Source organism: Tripterygium wilfordii, chromosome 17 (assembly GCF_013401445.1).
Source record: "Tripterygium wilfordii isolate XIE 37 chromosome 17, ASM1340144v1, whole genome shotgun sequence".
NCBI classification, from domain to species: domain Eukaryota; kingdom Viridiplantae; phylum Streptophyta; class Magnoliopsida; order Celastrales; family Celastraceae; genus Tripterygium; species Tripterygium wilfordii.
Genome location: NC_052248.1, coordinates 1,655,185 through 1,676,425, shown reverse-complemented (window position 1 = coordinate 1,676,425; position 21,241 = coordinate 1,655,185). Strand labels below are relative to the sequence as shown.

Sequence of the window (21,241 nt, the reverse complement as noted above, 5' to 3'; positions counted from 1 at the left end):
CTCGATCATATCAATAAAATATATTTTTTAATACATTTTGTTGATCGGAACAAAATCACATCATTACAATTTATTTAATACTAAGCCAAGAGAGAATAGGAGATAGTTTGATCAGTAGATTATCTGTCCAGGATCTTGAAGTCCAAAATTATATTCTCATCAAAGGATTTGAGATTTGAATAATTTTTCATCCGTTATGATGATATGAAGATCAAAAGCTGTGGATTTGGTCTCAGAGTGTCCCAACCCTTTCCGCCATAATTTTCCTACTTCTTGGTGGGCACGTAAAAGCCAGTGGTAGCTTTGGTATTCAATGAAAACATAGGGGTGTATCCGTCTTTTCGCTTTGTCACCGCCACCACAGTCTCATGTTACAGCCTACAACCTGTCAACCTATAATGCTGCTGCATCTGTACCGTACGTATCAGCACTCCCCAGAGCGTGTTTCTGCTTTTTCCCCTTCTCATTCTCTCCTCGAGCACATTCCTTAATTTCAACATCTTGGCTTGTAAGTTTTTTCTCCCATATATGTCCATGTAAATGTGATGTTCTTGAATGTTTACTTTTGGGTTTTTCTTTTTTATTTTTGTTAGGGATTGCAACGAAGTTCTGTAATGGAAGAAGGAAAGGAATTTGTACGGTTTTTTCATTGTGTATATCCTTCAGTGTTTTTCTCTCGCATGCATATACGTCGTGTGCCAATCTGATGTTTAGGAAACTGAGAAATGTTTATTGATTGCTCATTATTTTCATCCAACTTCTTTACCTTCTGATGGTCTCATGTTTATGCTACTTTGTATCCATGTATAGGCTTGTCAACTTTTTATAGTTTTCAATTTGATATTAGGAAATTGAAGCTCTCTCTATAGGGTAAACTATTGAGAAAATTAGTGATTTAACTAGGTATTGGAGCCCCAAGTAATAAAATCGAATCCTTGCTCAAGTTATTTGGGTTTCAGTAATCTACTGATAGATTTCTCATTGCAAATTAGCTACTGAGCATTATTTACTGTTATGGTTTGTCTTTGATTTATGGTTGAACCTTAATTTAATCGGTTGATATTTGTCCATCCCAAATCCTTTTGTTCTATTGATTTTTTCTTTCATCCATTTGTTTCAGAGTCATGTATCACAACTGCTTTGAATGGTAATGACCTAATTGGAGAGTATTCATTTGTTAATTATGACATGTAGGGTTAGTTAAGCTCTTTTATGTTGTTGCTGGAATGGAAGGACAAAGAAGCTGGGAGACCCCTATGCATTTTATGTCATTGAGTTCTGGCGGGGATGTTAATGATGTCTTCGATGCATCTCAAGATGATACAAACCACCGATTTGTTGTGGCAGATGGTGTGACCGAAAACCAGCTTAATGCACTATCTCTATCTCAATGGATTTATGATCCAAAGGCACCTCAAAACTATTTTGATTTTCTTGCTGAAAATTCAATTTGTTTAGAGGAGGCTTCTACTACAGATACATTGGAGGGTATTCCTCTGCCACTTGGTGGTAAATATGCAGCTGATGGGGATTCTGAGATTCAAAGAGAACTATACAACCACCCTGGGAGGGCATTTGATCTTCAATCGGCTGATTCTCCCCTTAGCATGGATGTTTGGCAAACAAAACCATCTCCCTCTGTGCACGAGAGTGACAATCTTGATGGTTCAGTTGATGTAAAACACCCTGAGCATAATGTAAGATGTGTAAGATGAGGGTGTGCGGAATGCCCGTAAGGGAGTTCCCTGCACCCAGAAACTAAATTTTGACAATTTCTGTTTGCTTCCATGTTCATCATTTATGGGATTTCTGTCTGCCCAAGTATCTTCACTTATGAATCTGAGTTTGAAATTTATCGACATTGGTTTTCAGCAGGTATACTATTTCCAACAATATAACGAAGGAGAACAAAGAAAAAAGTTTGCAAGTCCTCGCAATCAGAGACAAAATCAGGTCCCTTCACTTTCTTCAAACTATGTTTCTTCAGCTGAGTTTGCTCCTAAAGTAATTATTTGATCTTAAAGATTTTATATTATGAATTTTTCCATTGTAGTATTTTATTATTTTGATGCTGCAGACTCTTACTTCAAGGAGACAACATGCAAAGGGAAATGAAAGCAACTTTTCTCAGTTTCTTCCAAGAGAAACAGATGCTGTAGGTGGTGGTCTCAAGCTGAAACCACATTGTAGTTTGAAAAATCAAAGAGCTACCATAACTGATCGGGTAAGTTTACACCTGTTCAAACCACTGGAGATACTGATTGTGTATCACTGTCTCCTAATATTAAACATGGCGGACTCTTTCATTTTAAGGGAAAAGATGTCAAAGACTCAAAATACTGATTCTAGTATCTTTTAGGAAAACCTTAGTTGGATCCAACATAGCTTGACTTGTTCTTTTTTCCCTAACATTCTACAACTTGATGCAGCTACGCAGGCTACGAGTTGCTGAAAGACTGAAGGCATTGCAAGACCAGCTTCCTCATCCAGCAGAGGTATGTACGAATGCAAATGTCTATGGTTTTTGGTTTCTATAGAGAATCCTCCCAGACAACTTTTATTTATTTCAAATCTTCTGTGGAACTTTTAATGCCTTTTAACATCTTTTAACTTCATCTTTCCTTCTACCCCCTACTCCTTTACCTTCATACTATGAATTTCTTTTCATAAGCTGCATATATTAATTCTCTGTTCGGTAATCAACTTAAGTGTTTCTACTGTTTGACAGCACATATGTTTGAAGACCACAGGTTTGAACAGCACATACTTTATTTCAGTAGAGTAAAAGTGTTTGGGGTTGTGGCATCTTGTAATATGCAAGAAAATCTTGAATGAAAGCATCCGTAGGTGATAGACAGGTGACAAATGGCTGCCTGTCCGCAAGAACAGGCACCCAAATTTATTCAAAGCTGATAGAGAGAAATATTGTAATATTAGAAAATCCATACTCATTGGAACCGCAAGAACATGTACCCAAATTTATTCAAAGCTGATAGAGAGAAATATTGTAATATTAGAAAATCCATACTCATTGGAAATTTCATCTTTTACTCCAAACAATTTTTTAACAAAAACTAGGATGTATTTTCTTTGTTATCTTACTTTATGAATTAGCTATCCTGTAATTTGAAGAACTCATAAGCACAAGCCTCATGCAATGTGGATGCTGTTTGAAATCTGGACTTCTATCACCATGAACTTTGGATACCCCGTCTAAAATTAAGACTGCTATATTTTGCAGGAATGCGATCAAAAGTTCATCCTACTGATTGTTTGCTTTTCCTCTTTGCAGGGTAGCCAAGCATCTGTTCTGACTGAAATTATTGACCATATAAAGTATCTGCAATTTAAATTAAAGGTGGATGTTCCTTGTATTTGCATTTACAAACACATGTTTTTTATGCATGCATATATCTTTTTGCTTTTATATGAACTGTCATCACACAGCAGACACTGTAAAATTCAGTTTACTCGTCGTATTTTGATTTGATGAGGGTGAACATAGTTGCTCATCATCTTTACGATTGTCGTGGATAAAATATAATGAAATATTCAGTAAAACGAGGATAATACTGTTAATATATTTTATTGTTCTTTCAAAATAAATCAATATTCCAAGAATGATGACTGTAATTTTCCTCAAATCGCAATTGTTATCGACACATCGCCAATTTGTTTCCCATGACAATGAACTTTTCATTTGGAGCCACTAAGACATCTGATATTGGAAGAAATCTTCAGTCTGTGATTTTGTGTGAACCATGTGCCCTTGGTGACCGTCTTGAAGATGGTTGACATAATACATTAAAAAGAAAATCTCTGCAACTTTTGGGTTTCTATAAATCTTATATACTGATTCTTGTGATTTTGTATGACAAGCGAAAACTTGCAATCTTATGAACATATTTAATCACCTGAATATTGCAGGATTTGAGCCGCAGCAAACTGGGAGGTGAACCAACTTATGCACGTTTCATTTTTCTTGAGGTATAAAAGTTGTCAATTTTCAATTTCCATGAACATATGCAGACCTTTCTTGAAGATGTTTTTACTTCATCAAAATTCCCATATCAACAGCTGGATGATGCTTTACCTTGTTCTTTCTGCCCTCATCAAAAAGGAAAATTTATAGGCTTTGATATTCTGTGCAGGGATATGGTCACTATGTTCTCCATGAAAACATGATGAATGAACCACTTGAAGAGATGATGGGAAAGTTACTAGAAGCCGATCGTTCTATGGCAACCCTATTGCTGGAGAGCAGAGGCCTTTATGTGATGCCCATGGCTACTGCTGAAGGATCAAGTCAAGCAACATAAGATACTCCAGTCCCCGGCAGTACGACACTTTTTCTGCCTTCTTTTTTCTACTTTTCCTTCCTTTTTCGCGGATTAATAGTAAACAAGAGCCTGGTTCGATGCTAGACTCAAGTTAAAGAAGAAGAAAAAAACTAGAGGGGTTCTGGCAGTTCCTGCTGCTGGAACATTTTGGGTAGAAATTTAGATTATATGCTCCTTATTCTGTTTCAAGTCTAAGTTTTGACAAGGTAATGAATTGTTGAAATCTCATTCCACCCATGCGTGACTTCAGTAAGGTCCTTCAGGGTTGTCCCGAGATACACAAGTCCGGATGTTATAGGCTGAAACAAGAAAATTGCAGCAGTTCATTCAAGAGAGAAGAAGAGGCATCATCTACTACACTCCTAGGACTACAAAACAAAGGCATTCTCATTGAAGAAATACAGTAAATCAAACACTGATCACTGAGTCGATAAGGATGTGTCAACAATGAGATTCTGAGAGAGATTTTCATGACCTGATTTAGACAAACTTGTAGTCTTATGATAAAACACAACAGTGGATAGTTAAAAAGAGTATTTACCAATTTACTTGAGGGATGAGAAGGGACGAGAAGGAGAAGTATAAAGTTAGAGAGGTTTGACCCGCTCTGCTTTACATGTTATCCACGTTCTCTGAGCGCAAGGCCCGTGTGGTTTTTTCTTTCAAAAACGACTTCAAAGTGTTTATTGTTGAACTCATGATTCACACGTATAAATCAAATCGTTAGTTTATACTAAACCGATGTAAGACTTTTTTACGAGTCTTAACATTAACACCGTGTGAACTTAACAAGATAATTGAGAATGATATGACCATTCAGATGTGATTTTGGCAAAAAATAGTAGAAGAGTTCAGGCCAATCCAATTGGGGCGTGATGAAAAATAGAGATGTCTTTCATAATTCCCACTAAAAATGATATGAAAATGGAAGCAAACGTAATCACTCAAAAATGGAAAATGCACGCCACATAGTCTAATCGTTGAACCATGAATGATTGATTTGCTACTTCTTTTCTATCCATACCTATAAAAAATGTCTGATCGCGTGATCTTAATTATGTGAGTAGTGTTGATATAGACGAAGAAGCAAGCATGCATAAGTTCATGGAAGTTTTGAATTTTTTTATAACCGAAAAGAACATCATACAAATATGTTTTTTGGACATTTGATATGGGTCTAAACTCGGCTCGGACCGTCAGCCTTGCATGCACAAAAAATTTTCAATTGACGACAGGATAAATTGAGTTAAAACTCAATGAATGGTCACACAAGTATTGTTCATAGTGAAAATCAAACACATGACCCCCGAATATGGAAATTTGATTTGATGCATGTCACACTGGTTTAGTTTGTCATAGTGCATGCTACACATGGTGACTAAGTGCTTGAATATTATTAATTATTTTCCACAATCGTCAACAATTCCAAATTAGGTGCAATGTATTAAGGCCCGTCAATTATTTCTAACATAAGTACAATAATGTATTAGCCTATTAGGACCCACTTAAATGGTAAACCGTAAATGCACCAAATTAAGTCCAACACTCACCTTAAATGCAAAACAAGTTTGTATGGTGTCATTCTTGCCTTCTCAAGCTATAAAAATATTCATCTCGATAATCTAATTTTGTTCTTATATTATCCATCTTGAACATGTTTGCTGTGGATTTAAAGGCACTAATGGATTTAAAATTAGTGCCTTCCAATCCATAGCAATCATAAAAAATAGTGTCAAATTACTAGACAAACATCTTTCCTAATCTCTACACATGAACTCAACAACGCAATTCTTGAATCTCTTTTCTCATTTTATTCCTTACTTCATTTGTACGTATAATTTATTTCTCAAAGGCCAATGACGCATCGACCATATATTGTGCTTGATGTCAAAAAAAAAAAAACTAGTCATGCCAAGACAAAGCATAATGTTTGAATCACAACAAGATATGTTCTCCATTTGTTGTAAATCCGCACCCATATACACACAAACAATATTGTCCGTTTTGGATTGTCCGGTTTTCGTGGATATATCGTGTCTGCCCGACTTTGTTTCTCCTTAAACCCAAGTAAATGGGATATACTCAACTCACTTAAGCCTAGAAAAAGGCTAACTTTCCTAATCTCTACACATGAGCTCAACAACACAATTCTTGAATCTCTTCTCATTTTATTCCTTACTTCATTTGTACGTATAATTTATTCCTCAAAGGCCAATGACGCATCGACCATATATGTGCTTGATGTCAAAAAAAAAAAAAACTAGTCATGCAAAGACAAAGCATAATGTTTGAATCACAACAGATATGTTCTCCATCTATTGTAAATCCACACCCATATACACACAAACAATATTGTCCGTTTTGGATTATCCGATTTTCGTGGATACTTGTGCCCGCCTAGCTTTGTTAGTGGTTAGGGAGTGAGTTTGTCCTTATAAATAAGACATTAGTCCCACATCTCACCAATATGGGACAACACTCCCCCGCATTTGTGGACTGAGTTATGCCAGATCCAACAACATTTGTGGGTTGGATTATGCCAAACCCAACAAGTGGAGGGCATTTGTGGGCTGGGTTATGCCAGATCCAACAACAAATAGTCCCACATCTCACCAATATGGGACAACACTCCCCCGCATTTGTGGACTGAGTTATGCCAGATCCAACAACATTTGTGGGTTGGATTATGCCAAACCCAACAAGTGGAGGGCATTTGTGGGCTGGGTTATGCCAGATCCAACAACATTTGTGGGTTGAGTTATGCCAAACCCAACAAATGGAGTAAAAGTCATGTTCAACTGGACCGAATTACTCTGATATCATGTTGTAAATCCACACCCCCATACACACCAACAATATTGTCCGCTTTGGATTATCCGATTCCAATGGAAACAAGTGGGCTAGGCCCAACTCACTCATGCCTAGAAAAAGATCTTGTTAGTGGTTTGGGAATAGTCTTGTTCTTATAAATAAGACGTTAGGCCCACATTCCACCGATGTGGGACAACACCATCTCCACTTATTTGTAGTGCCATTTTACAGTACGCGTCCAACAAAGTGTGTTCAAATTCCCAACTAAGTCGTACCATAAAACAAAAAAAAAAAAAAAGAAAGAAAAAAGAGTTGAAGTTTTGAGGGAACAAATTCCACTTCTCCTCCAACTAGCAAGTGGACTACCTTTAATTCCAAAAACCATACACATAAAAGCAGTGACAAATCTACGAAATGGATTGAGGGGGGATTTGGTTAGTGACAGAACGAGGAATTTATACGAGCATATGTTCAATCCGTCCCCTATAAATAAACACAACCTCTCATGCTACCCTTTTGAAATTAAGAACAAGGACCATACAAAATATTTTCTCTCGAACACAATGAGACTTTCCATGATCATGTGCAAGCAACCAAGCCCTATGCTTGACATAACAAATGGGAGGCACAAGCTGGAAATTCTTTCTCCTACTCTCCAAAAACAGAAGGTTGTGATCGTAATGGGAGCGACCGGGACGGGGAAGTCGCGACTCTCCATCGACCTTGCTACCCGATTTCATGCCGAAATAGTGAACTCCGATAAAATGCAAGTGTACCAAGGACTCGACATTGTCACTAACAAAATTACTGAAGAAGAGAGGTGTGGTATCCCGCACCATTTGCTAGGTGTAGTGAATCCCCACTCTGATTTCACAGCTATAAATTTTCGTGACACTGCTTTGATCACAATTGAATCCATTTTGGATCGACACCGGCTTCCGATCATCATTGGAGGCTCCAATTCTTACATTGAAACTCTAATTGATGGTAGAGGCTTCAATTTTCAATCAAGGTACGAATGTTGCTTTCTTTGGATAGACGTATCAATTCCTGTTTTACACAAATTTGTATCGGAGAGAGTGGATCTAATGATCGAAAATGGAATGGTGGATGAGGCTATAGAATTTTTCAATCTGTCCGGGGACTATTCTAAGGGAATCAGAAGATCAATTGGGGTATCCGAGTTCGATAAATACTTTAGAAATGAAGCAATATTGTTGGACAAGAAAAGTCGCGCTAGGCTACTCAACGAGGCAATACAAGAAACCAAAGATAATACTTGTAACTTAGCTTGTCGTCAGGTGGAGAAAATACGTAAACTTAGAAACATCAAGGGATGGAACATACATTGGATTGATGCCACTCAAGTGTTCCAAAAGCGCGGAAAGGAGGCAGACAAGGCATGGAAGATGCTGGTGGCCGAACCGAGCGCCACCATTGTCCGAAAATTTCTTTACAACTTGACCGATGAGATTCCGGCCAATCCATCCACCATTAGAGACCACAATTTACAATGCCTTATGGCATGACTGTTGATTTCTTGTTCCTGACACTGAGACATACCCATCACCCATGTATCTTGACATTCTCAATTCTAAATAAATGTCAAATTTAATAGCTACATAGTGGTAGGCGTACAGTTGGAAAGCAACTTCATCTATAGAAAAGGCCTTGTTCGGCGGCCCCAATAAGCCGCACCCATGCGCATTTCTTCCGTACAGTGGGATGGCGCTGACTTTCTACATGTGCGTTTGTGTTGGTTGAGTGCAAGAGGGAACTGTGGATGGTGGTGATGATGATGGTGGCCCATACCAATTGTGGTACAAGGGCCATGATTTTCTTCAAATGCATGGGCCATGTTACTACTATAGCCACTTGTAAAACAAAAATGCTAACTATGTCAATGTTGTTACAAAATGAAATGTTGTCGGGACAAAAAAAACACTAGAATTCATAACACTGCTTGTGAAAAACTCGAGGAAATAGTCATGTTTTTTTATGCAAACTGATCACCATAGCCCTACGAAAGTGTAGGCTGGCATAAACCCCTCGCAACAACATCTGGTCACTGTTTTGAACAACTGAATTAAAACCTTACAATGCTTAAACAAATGAGAGAACAGCTACAATTTTATTTTCAGGAATGAAAGATAATAGAAACATGATTAGCAGGAGATAGGAACCAGAACAAGTAAAGACTGATTACAAGTAGCAACTTGAGGTCAATAATAGGTAGTAGAAGCAGACTTATGGAGAGTACTTGAGACTTGAGAGATAAATCTTCAGAAACCAAAGCATCCATGAATCATGATGTCTCCTTATGGTTTAATTCTCCCTCCGCAAGTATAAGTGACTTTGCATGAATCATCAACAATGATAGTGTATTGGTGAGCAGGCCTTGCCAGAAAGACAGGCAAGTGAACTAACATGTCACAGACACACTCATCATCCAACTCAGTAAGCCAGTGGCAACAGTTTGCTTCTACAGGGCTTCCATGATGATGGTGGTGGTCATCATCATGGTCGTGGTCGTGGTCGTGGTGATGGTGGTCGTGGTCACGGTCATGGTGGTGGTGGTGGTCGTGGTCATGGTCATGGTGGTGGTGGTGGTGGTGGTGACGGTGGTCATGGTCATCATCATCGTGGTCATGGTCATCATCATCATCATCATGGTCATGGTCATCATCATCGTGATCATGGTGATGGTGGTGGTTCTGATGACCACTTATGTTTCTGCTGCCATTGCCATCCTCATCCAGGGATGAGTTAAGGGAGGAGGATAAAGGAGGAGCATACGGCATTGGCAGCTGAGAGCAAGCATAGTTCACCAGGGCTAACTGGGAGGAACAAAGGGGACGTGGAGCTACCTGGCTTTCCATTTTGGGCAAGAACACTGAGATGGCTGCAAGAAACATTAGCGCAAAAATCTTGCGTCTCTCCATTTGCGCTGTATCTGTGGTTTCAGATATGCATCAAGAAAAAGATCATAAACAAATGGGGACTTTCTGGGGTATCAATTTTGTCCAGACATTCCTTTTATAACTGTTAAGTCATAAACTTGGTGTTTCCTTTAATTTAGGGTTTCTTGTTTGACAGAAATGTAAGGGACCAAGAGAGTGATTTTAGTTTTTTAAATGTTGTAGAAGAGTACAGGTCTGAATTATTATATCCCACTCATTTTGTGTGGCTAACTACTATTCTGGTGGTATAGTGACTGTTACTTACAGGTCTTTCTACCAACCCAGTTCCTACAACCAAACCACATGAACTACTGGAAAGACATTTTAGTTGTATGAAGTATGAACTGCTAATACAAGGCAAACACTTAAAATCAGTGTTGATAGAGTGAAGTTGGGCACATCATTCAAGATTCTAAAAGAACTAGTATCTAATTAGCAATCAAAGCTATGAAACTATGTCCTAAAGTTAAGTTTGATTTCTTCTTTTTTCTTCTTTCTTTTTTTCGCTAACATTTATTTATTTGTATTGTGTTTAAACTCAACATTCTGGATGAAAAGTTTTAGGCAGAACTTGAACATTACCCTTGTAAACTATAGATTCCTTGAGAGAAGAAAACTCAAGTATAAGGGGATTTACCCGAAGCTAAATGTAGTGGTTAACAAAAGAAACCTAAAGATTCACAGAGAAAATACAGAGTCAAATGTTTAATCAATTTCTAGAAGAATTTCTATGCAACCTAGCACAGGCAGAGCAAGATAGCAGGTGTTGCACAATCTTTCAATTAGAAGTGTAACAGCACGACAATTTTACTGACATTCCAGAAAATATGCAACTAATCTAGTTTTTCTTTTCAAGTCAAACAAAAATGAATAAGTAGATAAAAGCTGCAAAGTTTAACAGGGATTAGCCACAAGCCATGTACTAGCACCTCATATGATAGTTTTTTTTTAATCCATAAGGCTGGTAATTCTCCTCCATAAACAAAAATAATACTTCCAATAGAATTCATTGACCAAATTAGCAATAATGCAACAAAATCTTGTAGAGAAAACGGTACTTACAAATGTCTGAAGCATCCCCAAAGAAATAAGCCAATAACGCTGCAGATAAGGCTTCATGTCATGTTGAAAACATAGCCAACATAAAACAAAAATGGTGACTGAAGATGACAAGCTGAAACTTGATGAATGTACAGCATCATTGATGACAACAAAAAATGAAAAGAGTACCTTATGCAAGATGGCAAGTTGAGCTTAAGTAATATAATCACTGGGGCATGGATTTACTTTCAAAGTCTTCGAGCAACACTAAAAAAGGGTACCCCGCAAATTCCATCTCTTTTTCAATATTCTTTAGACATATGGAAGTAATACCCAGGCATGAGGAGAGAGGATTCATTAATCCATTCACAGAGCAACAGGTAGCAGAAGAAGATTTTAGGAAAGTATTTGGGATCTATTGACAAACTTGAATACCAAATTAATTATAGCAAAGCAACAAAAATAAAAGGCTTCCTTTATCATTCCCCCTAAACCAAATATACGATTTAGACAATAGTATTATGGCTCAAAATTCTGGATTAACAATTACACCCAACTAAAAGCTACCTTCTAGTTCAACCCCATCTTCCAGTCCATGGGCAGGGTACAAATCCCAAAATTCCCACTTACTACTAAAATAAATGCTAATTTTCTGGCTATGTAAGACAACCAAACATGTAACTAGTGAAAGAAACAAGAAGTAATGTCAGAGATTCACTGTGAACTCACAACATGAAGCAGATATCATAATCCAACCTTGACTGAAGAATCAGCATTGAAAGTAGCTAAACCTATTTGGGAAACAATAGACAAAAGGGTAATATAAATCAACATGATCAATATCTCATTATGCTTTTACTCCCCCTTGACATGTGTAAGTAACATTGCATGAGTTATGAACAATAACAGTGTACTCGTGCACAGGTCTTGCAAGGAAGGAGGGCAAGTGGACCAACATCGCACAGACACATTCGTCATCTACGTTGTTTAACCAGCGGCAACAATTCTGTTCTATGGCAGATCCATGGTATAGACTGTGTCTGTGCTCATGATCATAATCCTGCAAGTGCCGGGCGGGAGAAAAGGGAGGTGACCCTGGAGGTATGGGCAACATAGCACATGCATAATTCACTAATGCCATTTGGGAGACGCAGAGTGGTTGTTGAGGCACTGATGGCGGCCACACAGCACCCTCCAACTTGGGCAGGATTAAGAACACAATGAAGAACATTGATGCAAGAACATTTACTCTCTTCATTTGCGCTATCGATACCTAGGCAAATATGCAACAAAAAGCAGATCGGTGAATGGTTTTTTCGCATCGAAGACTAATCCTCACTACCTTTTATACTTGCAAACTCACAAATTTATTGTTTCATTCAGTTAGGTTGTCTTGTTGAGCGATAAACAAAAGCAAAGAAAAGATGACCAAGGATATGAGGTTGGTTTTCAGTTCATATTATGGAAGATCACAGTTTCTGAATTGATCTCTCTCATTCATTACGTGTGATAACCAATGCAAAATTAGGTGATTTACTGATTGTTCCAGACAGGTGTTGCTAGATCAATACAATCCACAGCAAAAGGTAGAAGTAAACAACACTTAATTTCATAATTATTTCTGCATGGAATATGCACAGAAAACTGGTTCATGGGTGACAACACTAGTTAGCAATATCACTTAAATTCAAACGATTATACTCCATTGATAAGATCATTAATTACCTAAAATAATTAAGCTCTTATCTGCCAAAAAAATAACTATTCTTTTATCAAAGTGAACCTTGAGGCCATGCACTCCAGATTACTGTTTTGAGACCAACAGGGTTTATACAAAAGGTAAAAGTGGAAAGAACAGTTCTATTACTACCATCACTCAATGTATTTGAATAACTATCTATGAAGAATATGGAGCTTCACACGACAGTCATTGTAACCAAGGTACCCTCCCCTCCTATTTACCTGACCGCGCTTATTACGCTGCTCCAGTAGCATTTTCTTATCACCATAAGTCATAACTGTTCTAGAGTGGCTCACTGCACTCTTGCTCATCCAACTCCTGGTTACTCATCACCATCATTCCCATGTCCTGCTTAAGCTCTTCCCATTGCATCCTCAACTGCTCTGCTCTTTCCTGTCATCCCTCCTCCAGCAACTGAACAAACCTATCCTTCATCTCAATCAACGGATCCCCATCAATGAACTCACTCTCCTTATATGCCTCCCTAAGCAAAGCAGTCTTAATTTCACCTTCCAGTGACCCGTAAAATATGCCGGAATGCCTTGTAAACACATTTGAGAACTTGTTCGAAACCTATATCCCTACTTTCCCAGAATTGGAGTAGTAACCCTCGTACGTAGAGAAAGTGAAAGTAACTCATGGAAAAGACCAACAGTCCTCTTCTCCATTTCTCACGACGCTTGATCCAAATGTGAGAAATCCTCATAAGGGGATATGCAATCCAGCCTCCAACCAATCCCTAACCCATTCCCTCATTTCCTTCCTTGAGCCATACTGCCATAAGACCTTGAGGCCTGAAATATGTCTTGTCTGGATGGTGGTATGTGGTTGTGCAAGAATGTTGAAATGGAGTGTCTTCTGAAGAGCATTTCCGCCTCTGAGCGAGAGGAGGCTGCAGGGTCCGGCCAACATTGACAGGGTTTTTGGTTTAAACGACAACGAACAAAAAATAGACGAAGACGAATGCGTGAAGGCAAGGCGCTTAAACGACAGCGTATTGTGATAGTGATGCCTTTCAATGGGCCCATACCCACGTGAACAAATGGCCCACAGATGACATGAAGTCAATTACCCAATAGCGTCGCGCGGCCCAAGTCAAAATCCACCAAGCAATCCGGAGCTCCGTGTACTTAGCCAAAAACGACCCTACTTGACAAAGCAAATTACCATTTTGGCCGTTTTCTTAGCGTCCTTGTTAAACCCAGTTTGTTGTCGCAGTTCCCGATAATAGAGAAGAACACAGACTACAAATTCGCCTACAATTCTCTCTCGCGTTTACTTCTCTCTCAAGACAACCTACGTCCCCCTCTCGAAACCTGAAAGGTCTGTACTTTTCTTCATCACTCCCTCAGGTTTGTTTCCCGAGAAAGCACGAGAAGGTAAAATAGCATTGCCGATTCTCTTTCTTGTTGTTTCCAGTGGGATTCTTTGTTGAGTTACTTGATCCGTTCAATGTCAATTGACCTTTTTCGGTTTCCTACTCGTTGGCTGGAATAGTTTTAATTTTTCTATTTTCATTGCAATTGGATATTTATTTGGTTTGGATTTCAACAATTTCCGGTTGTTTAATTTGATTCCGCTCGACCATTTTTAGCAACCATTAGGGTTTCTCCTCTTCTTTATGGGTTTGATCTTTGTGCTACTACTGTCTGTCTGTGTTATTAGTTGAAAAATGATAATTAGGGATTCAATAGATAAACTATTTTGAATCGGCTCAACAATTTGTGTTTTGAATATTGTATCAGTGTGATTACTTGATTTTGGTGTCGGTTCTTTATAAGTATGGATTGATTAAGGACGTTTGGGCTTAAAGTTTGATTCTTTCACTTGTTCTCTGCAGACTGATAGCTTTTCAATATGGGCTTCAATTCAGTTTACCGATCGTTGATTGAGATATTCCCACAGGTAATGCCAGATTCGCCTCAATGGCAAAGTTAATATCTTTTTCTACAGGAAACTTTTCCTTGAGCAGAATGAAAATTGCCTATTTTTATGTTGAAGAAGGGATAAATATGAAGATGCATGATTGGTTGAGATTAAAAATCTTTTTATCTACTGAAATCACACTGCCTTGTCTTACTAGCCATTAAATTTTCGTGGTTGTCAAATTCTTGTGATTTGCTGAAATTCTGAATGTTTGTAGGTTTTCTGAGTCCTATATATATATATATATATGATCTTTGTGATAAGATGTGATCTACGAAAAACTCCTTCAAGTGAACAGATATATTCTTTAGAAAAAAAATAACAGATTTATGGTTAATTAGTGTACTTTTTCTCCGTTAAATACTCCTCTTACTAGATCCTTTTGACGGCAGATTGATAAGCGCTTGCTGAGAGCGGTTGCTATTGAGCAATCCAAAGATGCTGATGCTGCTGTGGAAAGTGTAATCTCAGAGATCATTCCGTATTGGTCGCAGAGGAGCTTTGCTGCTTTTTCTCCTCCTAAGGACATTAGGTCCGTAGATACATCTGATGGAGGAGGTAATATCTTTCTTCTGCTTAGAGAGTTCTAGTTCTTGAGTCTATGATGACATATACAGATATACTGTGATTTGGTTTTCGACTCGGCCATGACATTATGTTCATGGGCTTCTGGGTGATTGTTAATGCACATGCAATCAGATTTTTTTCCTTTTCATTTATTTCCTAGTTTGTGTCTTTGTTTTATGGAAAATAGTGTTTCTTCTATGTACTTTCATGGAAATTTTTTGAAAGTTTTAATTCATTTGTCTGATTGGGTCATCTTGGCTACATACTGGATTTACAGTGGAGTCTGAAGCTGAATATGAGGAACAAAGCAAATTGTTAAGGCGCCGGACGGTTGGTGCGGAAAGAGAAATGGGCACTTCTTCAGGAGTATTATTGATGAATGGACAGGCTTATGACAATGATGGTACTCTTGGTGCCCATCTTACTGGTTCAACTAATGATGAGGCACTGACTACTTCTGCAGTTGAAGCTGAACATGAGGAACAAATCAAATTGTTAAGCCGGATGGTTGGTGGAGAAAAAGAAGTGGGATCTTCTTCAGGAGTAAAGTCAATGACCAGACAGGCCTATGACAGTGATGGTTCCATTGGTGCCCATCTTACTGGTTCAACTAATGATGAGACACTGGCTTCTTCTACTACAATTTTGAATTTCTACGATTCATGTTATGGGAAGTCAAGTGCAAGTACTGGTGGGGAGGAATTGATATTGTTGCGGGTTGCTCAAAAAAACAGTGATCGGTTTGGTTCAGTGGATGAACCCAAAAATTTGACCAATGAAGGTGGTGACAACGTGACTGTTTCTCATGAACTGCCAACCAACTTGGTACATGAGATGGTGGGTGCCAGTGACAACCTGATTGATCTGCATGGTGAGTTGAAAGAATTTGAGGGTCCTTGTGCTGATGATTTTGATATGATTAGTTGTGGCAAACTCGATCAAGCAAAATCATTTTTAGATGGCTCATCGCTGGAGCGAAACAGTTCTATGGTAGAGGTGGTTCCTTCATCGCCTCAAGAAGATACTGTGGATACCATATGTCATAGTCCTCATGAGGACATTGATGCCAGTGCCTCAACTGATGACTTTGAAAAACTGGAAGCAGGAGGTTCTATTGACTTGAAGTCAAATGATGAATTCCCTGTCGTACGAAAGGAGGACACGGAGGGTGATGCCAACATTATCATTACACGATCTGGCCAAATATGCAGAGTTGACCTTCTTGAGGAGATAATTGAAGTTTCCAAGAATCACAAGGTGCATTGGCCTATAAATTTTTCCGTTCTTTTAAACTTAACTATCATAACAGCATTTTTGAGCATTTCATGAGATTCAATTGGAATTCTCGCTGCTATTCATTAATGTATATTACTTGTGTTTGTCCAGCATGAAAATTTCACAAGTTATTTGGTTATATTTGGGTGTGCTTGTTGAAATTTTTTTCTTGATCAAGTTTTGCATTCAAAAAAAAATGATCAAGGGAACTGAAGACTTGGCTAAAAAAGGGAAAAAGAGTTACTGGATTGAGAAGTGAGATTTTTGAAAGCAATACATATTGAACGTGCAATGTTTGTTTCTTCTTTTGTGAATTTGGAGAAAATCATTTTTCAGTATTTCAGTTCAAATATGAATTTTTTTTATACGACTGAACAATGTAATGCCGGTGCAGAAGACACTGTTTGCAGCCATGGAGTCAGTCATGAACATGATGAGAGAAGTTGAACTTCAGGAGAAAGCTGCCGAAACTGCTGAAGAGGAAGCTGCGAGGGGCGGACTGGATGTTCTTGTCGAGGTGGAGAAACTAAAAACAATGCTGGAACATGCAAAGGAAGCAAATAACATGGTGTGTGATCATTTATTACAGGATGGAAATTTTATACTATGCTTTATTTGTGGTTATATGATTGGTTGACTACTTTCCATACGGTTCATTAATGAATAAGCAATAGGACCTGATGTTTCTCATTTCTTCTGCAGCATGCAGGGGAAGTTTATGGGGAGAAAGCAATTTTGGCTACTGAACTGAGGGAGCTCCAAACTCGCATGCTCAGCCTGTCAGATGAAAGGGATAAATCTCTTGCGATTCTTGATGAGGTAATCTCTTAAAGCACCTTCTAAACTGATAGTCTTTTTTGCCTTTTTATCAAAGATGGGACCTATGAATTTCTTATTCTTGTATATATGATGAATTTTGATAGCATTTCCTGTTGGTCTTGTATAAGTGAAGTCTCTTGCCCATGATTTAGAAATTTTTACTAACTACTACATCACACATTAATGTAGAATGACATTCTTGTTTTTAACTCCTATTTTATGTCAATGCAAAAAATGCAGAGCATAAATTATATGTTTTAGGCTTTTACCAACAAACAATTTCTTGCAAGTTTGTATCTGCAATGGTACTTCTGTGTATTATCCATAGCTTTTTGATTGTTTGATTATCAGTTAGTTTAGGGCGTCCAATTTCATACTCTTTTTTTTTTTCAATGCAGAATCCACTCGCATGCATAGGTTAGAAAATTTTACTTATTGATTTAGATTGATACCCTGCCCCTAAATGGTCCTTTGGTGTGTCATAATCAGAATTGGTTTGGGATGGTGAACTTGTAAATATAAGCATATACAGGATAGCCAAAGAAGTGGCTTGTATACCGTGTGGCCGGACCAACACAAGAATTGGTTTTTGAGTTGACTGCTGTGTTTACTTTCATGCGAATGACCACTACGGCACTACCAAATGTGATGTCTATAACGCAATCATGTCTTCAAAGACGAGAAAACCAATAAAACCTAATAAAATGTGTTCCATAACCTTTTCCATGATGAAATTCTGGAATCTTGAGAGAACATGTTGAGTTACTTGATTTCTGTTTTTAGCTGTTTTCCTGGATTTAATTTTTTTTTTTTTTGCAGATGCATCAAAGCCTTGAAGCACGACTGGCTGTGGCTGAGAAATTGAAGAAAGCAGCTGAGCAGGAAAAGCTGGAAAAAGAAGAATCTGCAAGAAATGCGCTAGCTGAACAAGAAGCAATCATGGAGATGGTTGTCCAAGATTCTAAGATTCTAGAGCAGGAGGCAGAGGAGAACTCCAAGGTAGGAAGTGTTTGAGCATGTGGTGCATTATATCTAAAATTGGTTTTCATAATAATTTATGACTTGATTCTTCTTTTAAATTTGCTTCATGCAGTTACAGGAGTTTCTTATTGACCGGGGTCACGTTGTTGATGCATTGCAGTAAGTGCTTTTCTTATGATTTTGTGATAGATAAGATGAAATTTGTGGTTAGTTTAGTTATTTGGATTTTTTTTGACAGTTTCAGCATATATGACCAACTCACTAAGAAATGTTTGGTCTACGGATTCGTATGAACTGATAACTGAATACATGTATAGTATGACAGATAACATTTTCCAGTTGTCCTTGAGTCACAATGAAATGCCCTCTCAACCATGCATAGATGTAGTAACTGCTTTGTGTATGGTTGCCTATGCACAGTGGTGCATGGACATGCATATCTGTTCATGTTTACAGTTCCCAAGGACCCCTGAAACCCTTACCCCACGAATGTAGGATGAAATTATATGTGCTGATCATCCAGTGAGCTTGTACTGAGGAACATAATTGTCAGAAGCGCATGAAGCGCTCGCTTTAAGTGAGAAGCGAGTACGGCTCGTGCCTCGCTTTGTCGCACTTGGACAGTTGCACGCTTTTCATTATGTGGGCACAATGCTGCCTACATCTTGCCCTCTCTGTGTCCACCTCCATAGCGGGAGCCTTGTATGCAGGAGTAAGGCTCCTTATGTTGTATTGTGGTTTGTTTTCAATTCCCACATCTTCCAGCTATTATCTCGCCATCTGGTGGTTGAAAGAGTAAAAGTTTGAAAATGAAGTTATTTTGGCATTTCAGGTGGTAATATTTGAAATTTTTTTGTTCTGCGTACTTCTTTTCACCCCTTTTTTTGGGTTACATTTTGCAGAGGAGAAATATCCGTTATTTTCCAGGATATAAGGTTGCTTAAAGAGAATTTTGATGAACGTGTTCCATTAAGCAAATCTATTTCTTCAAGCCAAACAAGTTGCAGATTAGCATCTTCAGGATCGTCTGTCAAAAGCATCGCACTTGATCTGCTCTCTGAGAAAAATGGAACATCAAAGTCACCATTGAAGGAAATTCAGACACCAACAGATGCCCAATCATCAGGAAGCGGACATGAAGAGAAAATTAATTCAATGTATGCCCAATCACCAGGAAGCAGGCATGAAGAGGAAATAATTAGTCCCGATCACAGAGCTCTTCTCGATGATGGGTGGGATATCTTTGACAAGGATACAGAACTGCAGCAGGACAACCTAGCTATGTACATGATTGATGGTAATAAAATTTAAATTCCATATAGGTCTCGCATATTAGTGCTGGAAGGGTTTTATCCTAAGATTTTGATTTTGACAATATTAAGAGTACTTTGCTATCACATGGATTTTCGGATAATTGTAGCTGGCATTGATAGCTACCCTGGGTTCTTGATTTTGTGTACAGCATGCATGATGGATATAAATAAATAAATGGCATCTGCTATCTATATATTCTACGAGGTTACCTAGTGATAAATGTGGAAATTCGTGACCTCAGGTGACTGTTATAATTGCAGCAGGACATGCCTGATATCTTTTATGATACTTGTGTGGTAGATGATGGGTTTTTTTCGTTTGGATATAGTTAATCCTTATCAGTTTTCACTCTGATCCTGCTTCGGAAATATCTTCGGCTGTTTTCCAATATGTTCCTTCAGGACGGATACACCCCATTAGTGAACTTGGTTGACCAAAATAAGCAAGATCAGCAAGGTTAAATGTATGGAAGCCCAATGTCTGATAAGTGAGAGCTGGGTATTTTAGTGCTTTGAAAGAGTGAAATTGCTTTGCTTTATTAGCGAGAATGTGCAGAAGGAAACCTGCTGATTGGAACTTCGAAGAGTGAGTTTGAATGTGACTTGAGTCAATTTGTGAAATTGTGCTGAAAAGCTGTTATATCATCGCCGCTGTATCTATCATGCTTTTATGTATATATAATTTACAGATGAACGATGGCTGGAGATTGGAGAGTCCAGACTCCATCTAACTCCTCTGTTTGGCAAATCTGAAACTGTATTGATTGGAGATTCTATATTGTAGCTTCTGCAAGTTCCAGACTTTCTAACTCTCCATTGCAAGATATGGTTAGTCATGCCAACATATAAGTAAGACGGTGCATCTCCAGATAATATATAGCCGTGCCCTCTGCTCCCTAATCTGCTTTGAACACCGTTGCCATGATCGAAGCTTCAAGCTACTTGTCGACATTGTCCTTTCTGCCATTTGAGTTAACAAAGCCTTTTGGAGTTCTTGGTTCTCAGTCTGGTGTGAAGTATGGCAAGAAATGGGGTTGTGGTTCGATGAGGCTCCCAGACCACTTGTACATTTATATATACACTCGCAAATACAAGGAAAGAAGATGGAGATATGTGGGAAGCAATATGTGGTGGGTGACAAATGTTGGTCCATTGTTGAGCCAATGGTTCAGAACCCACCCACTGGCCAAAGAAGATGACAAAGCAGGGCTATTAGCTTGTCTCCTTGCCAAACAACCTTGAAATGGACTTCACATCCAACCCTTTCCCTACCGAGGGTCATATTGTCTCAGATTGTCAATTCCCATTTCCTATATATGTTCATTGCATATGTTGTGATCCAATCTTCATATGATATTTATATATATCTAAATAAATATGACATCATAGTGTCATAAAAATATTCCTTTTCATCTGTCTCCACACATCCTCTTAAAGTTGGTGTTTTTGAAGACCAAAATTTGAATG

At 38.3% G+C, this 21,241-nt stretch overlaps 5 protein-coding genes across 10 annotated transcripts; 3 read left to right on the top strand and 2 right to left on the bottom strand.

The window, feature by feature from the left end:
* Positions 1 to 359: 359 nt before the first annotated feature.
* LOC119982488 (bHLH transcription factor RHL1) lies at positions 360 to 5,009 on the top strand. Of its 4 annotated transcripts, XM_038825903.1 has the most exons (10): positions 370 to 508; positions 594 to 635; positions 1,195 to 1,697; positions 1,873 to 1,953; positions 2,078 to 2,224; positions 2,430 to 2,495; positions 3,293 to 3,358; positions 3,928 to 3,987; positions 4,152 to 4,338; positions 4,604 to 5,009. In XM_038825903.1, exons 3-9 carry the CDS (start codon positions 1,227 to 1,229, stop codon positions 4,317 to 4,319), a joined length of 1,059 nt encoding a protein of 352 aa, XP_038681831.1. In that variant the 5' UTR covers positions 370 to 508; positions 594 to 635; positions 1,195 to 1,226; the 3' UTR covers positions 4,320 to 4,338; positions 4,604 to 5,009. The 4 variants fall into 4 exon arrangements, with proteins under 4 accessions (XP_038681830.1, XP_038681832.1, XP_038681831.1 ...); XM_038825904.1 differs by having other exon boundaries at positions 367 to 508; positions 1,876 to 1,953; positions 4,152 to 5,009; XM_038825901.1 differs by having other exon boundaries at positions 375 to 508; positions 4,152 to 5,009.
* A 2,600-nt stretch (positions 5,010 to 7,609) lies between these two features.
* On the top strand, positions 7,610 to 8,791 carry LOC119982275 (adenylate isopentenyltransferase 3, chloroplastic-like). Its single transcript, XM_038825572.1, has one exon. The coding sequence runs from the start codon at positions 7,619 to 7,621 to the stop codon at positions 8,678 to 8,680; it is 1,062 nt and encodes a 353-aa protein (XP_038681500.1). The 5' UTR covers positions 7,610 to 7,618; the 3' UTR covers positions 8,681 to 8,791.
* Positions 8,792 to 9,208: 417 nt separating this feature from the next.
* On the bottom strand, positions 9,209 to 10,885 carry LOC119982276 (uncharacterized histidine-rich protein DDB_G0274557). The gene has a single exon (XM_038825574.1). The coding sequence runs from the start codon at positions 10,091 to 10,093 to the stop codon at positions 9,470 to 9,472; it is 624 nt and encodes a 207-aa protein (XP_038681502.1). The 5' UTR covers positions 10,094 to 10,885; the 3' UTR covers positions 9,209 to 9,469.
* A 204-nt stretch (positions 10,886 to 11,089) lies between these two features.
* LOC119982277 lies at positions 11,090 to 13,834 on the bottom strand. Its single transcript, XM_038825575.1, has 2 exons — positions 13,115 to 13,834; positions 11,090 to 12,425 (listed from the first exon to the last, which is right to left on the bottom strand). The coding sequence occupies exons 1-2, from the start codon at positions 13,202 to 13,204 to the stop codon at positions 12,000 to 12,002; spliced, it is 516 nt and encodes a 171-aa protein (XP_038681503.1). The 5' UTR covers positions 13,205 to 13,834; the 3' UTR covers positions 11,090 to 11,999.
* Positions 13,835 to 14,087: 253 nt separating this feature from the next.
* LOC119982417 lies at positions 14,088 to 19,995 on the top strand. 3 transcript variants are annotated; one of them, XM_038825779.1, is made up of 9 exons: positions 14,088 to 14,272; positions 14,734 to 14,798; positions 15,212 to 15,377; positions 15,664 to 16,643; positions 17,059 to 17,229; positions 17,364 to 17,480; positions 18,300 to 18,479; positions 18,574 to 18,620; positions 19,364 to 19,995. In XM_038825779.1, the coding sequence occupies exons 2-9, from the start codon at positions 14,751 to 14,753 to the stop codon at positions 19,770 to 19,772; spliced, it is 2,118 nt and encodes a 705-aa protein (XP_038681707.1). In that variant the 5' UTR covers positions 14,088 to 14,272; positions 14,734 to 14,750; the 3' UTR covers positions 19,773 to 19,995. The 3 variants fall into 3 exon arrangements, with proteins under 3 accessions (XP_038681707.1, XP_038681705.1, XP_038681706.1); XM_038825777.1 differs by having other exon boundaries at positions 14,092 to 14,272; positions 17,056 to 17,229; XM_038825778.1 differs by having other exon boundaries at positions 14,108 to 14,216; positions 17,056 to 17,229.
* The last annotated feature ends 1,246 nt before the right edge of the window (positions 19,996 to 21,241 follow it).

Coding starts and splice junctions, on each gene's coding strand:
- LOC119982488 (XM_038825902.1), top strand. CDS start 1,227: ATGGAAGGACAAAGAAGCTGGGAGACCCCTATGCATTTTATGTCATTG. Junction 1,954..2,077: donor GCAATCAGAGACAAAATCAG/GTCCCTTCACTT, acceptor TTGATGCTGCAG/ACTCTTACTTCAAGGAGACA. Junction 2,225..2,429: donor GAGCTACCATAACTGATCGG/GTAAGTTTACAC, acceptor AACTTGATGCAG/CTACGCAGGCTACGAGTTGC.
- LOC119982275 (XM_038825572.1), top strand. CDS start 7,619: ATGTTCAATCCGTCCCCTATAAATAAACACAACCTCTCATGCTACCCT.
- LOC119982276 (XM_038825574.1), bottom strand. CDS start 10,093: ATGGAGAGACGCAAGATTTTTGCGCTAATGTTTCTTGCAGCCATCTCA.
- LOC119982277 (XM_038825575.1), bottom strand. CDS start 13,204: ATGAGCAAGAGTGCAGTGAGCCACTCTAGAACAGTTATGACTTATGGT. Junction 12,426..13,114: donor AGCGTAATAAGCGCGGTCAG/GTAAATAGGAGG, acceptor ATATTTGCCTAG/GTATCGATAGCGCAAATGAA.
- LOC119982417 (XM_038825777.1), top strand. CDS start 14,751: ATGGGCTTCAATTCAGTTTACCGATCGTTGATTGAGATATTCCCACAG. Junction 17,230..17,363: donor CAAAGGAAGCAAATAACATG/GTGTGTGATCAT, acceptor TTTCTTCTGCAG/CATGCAGGGGAAGTTTATGG. Junction 18,621..19,363: donor CACGTTGTTGATGCATTGCA/GTAAGTGCTTTT, acceptor TACATTTTGCAG/AGGAGAAATATCCGTTATTT.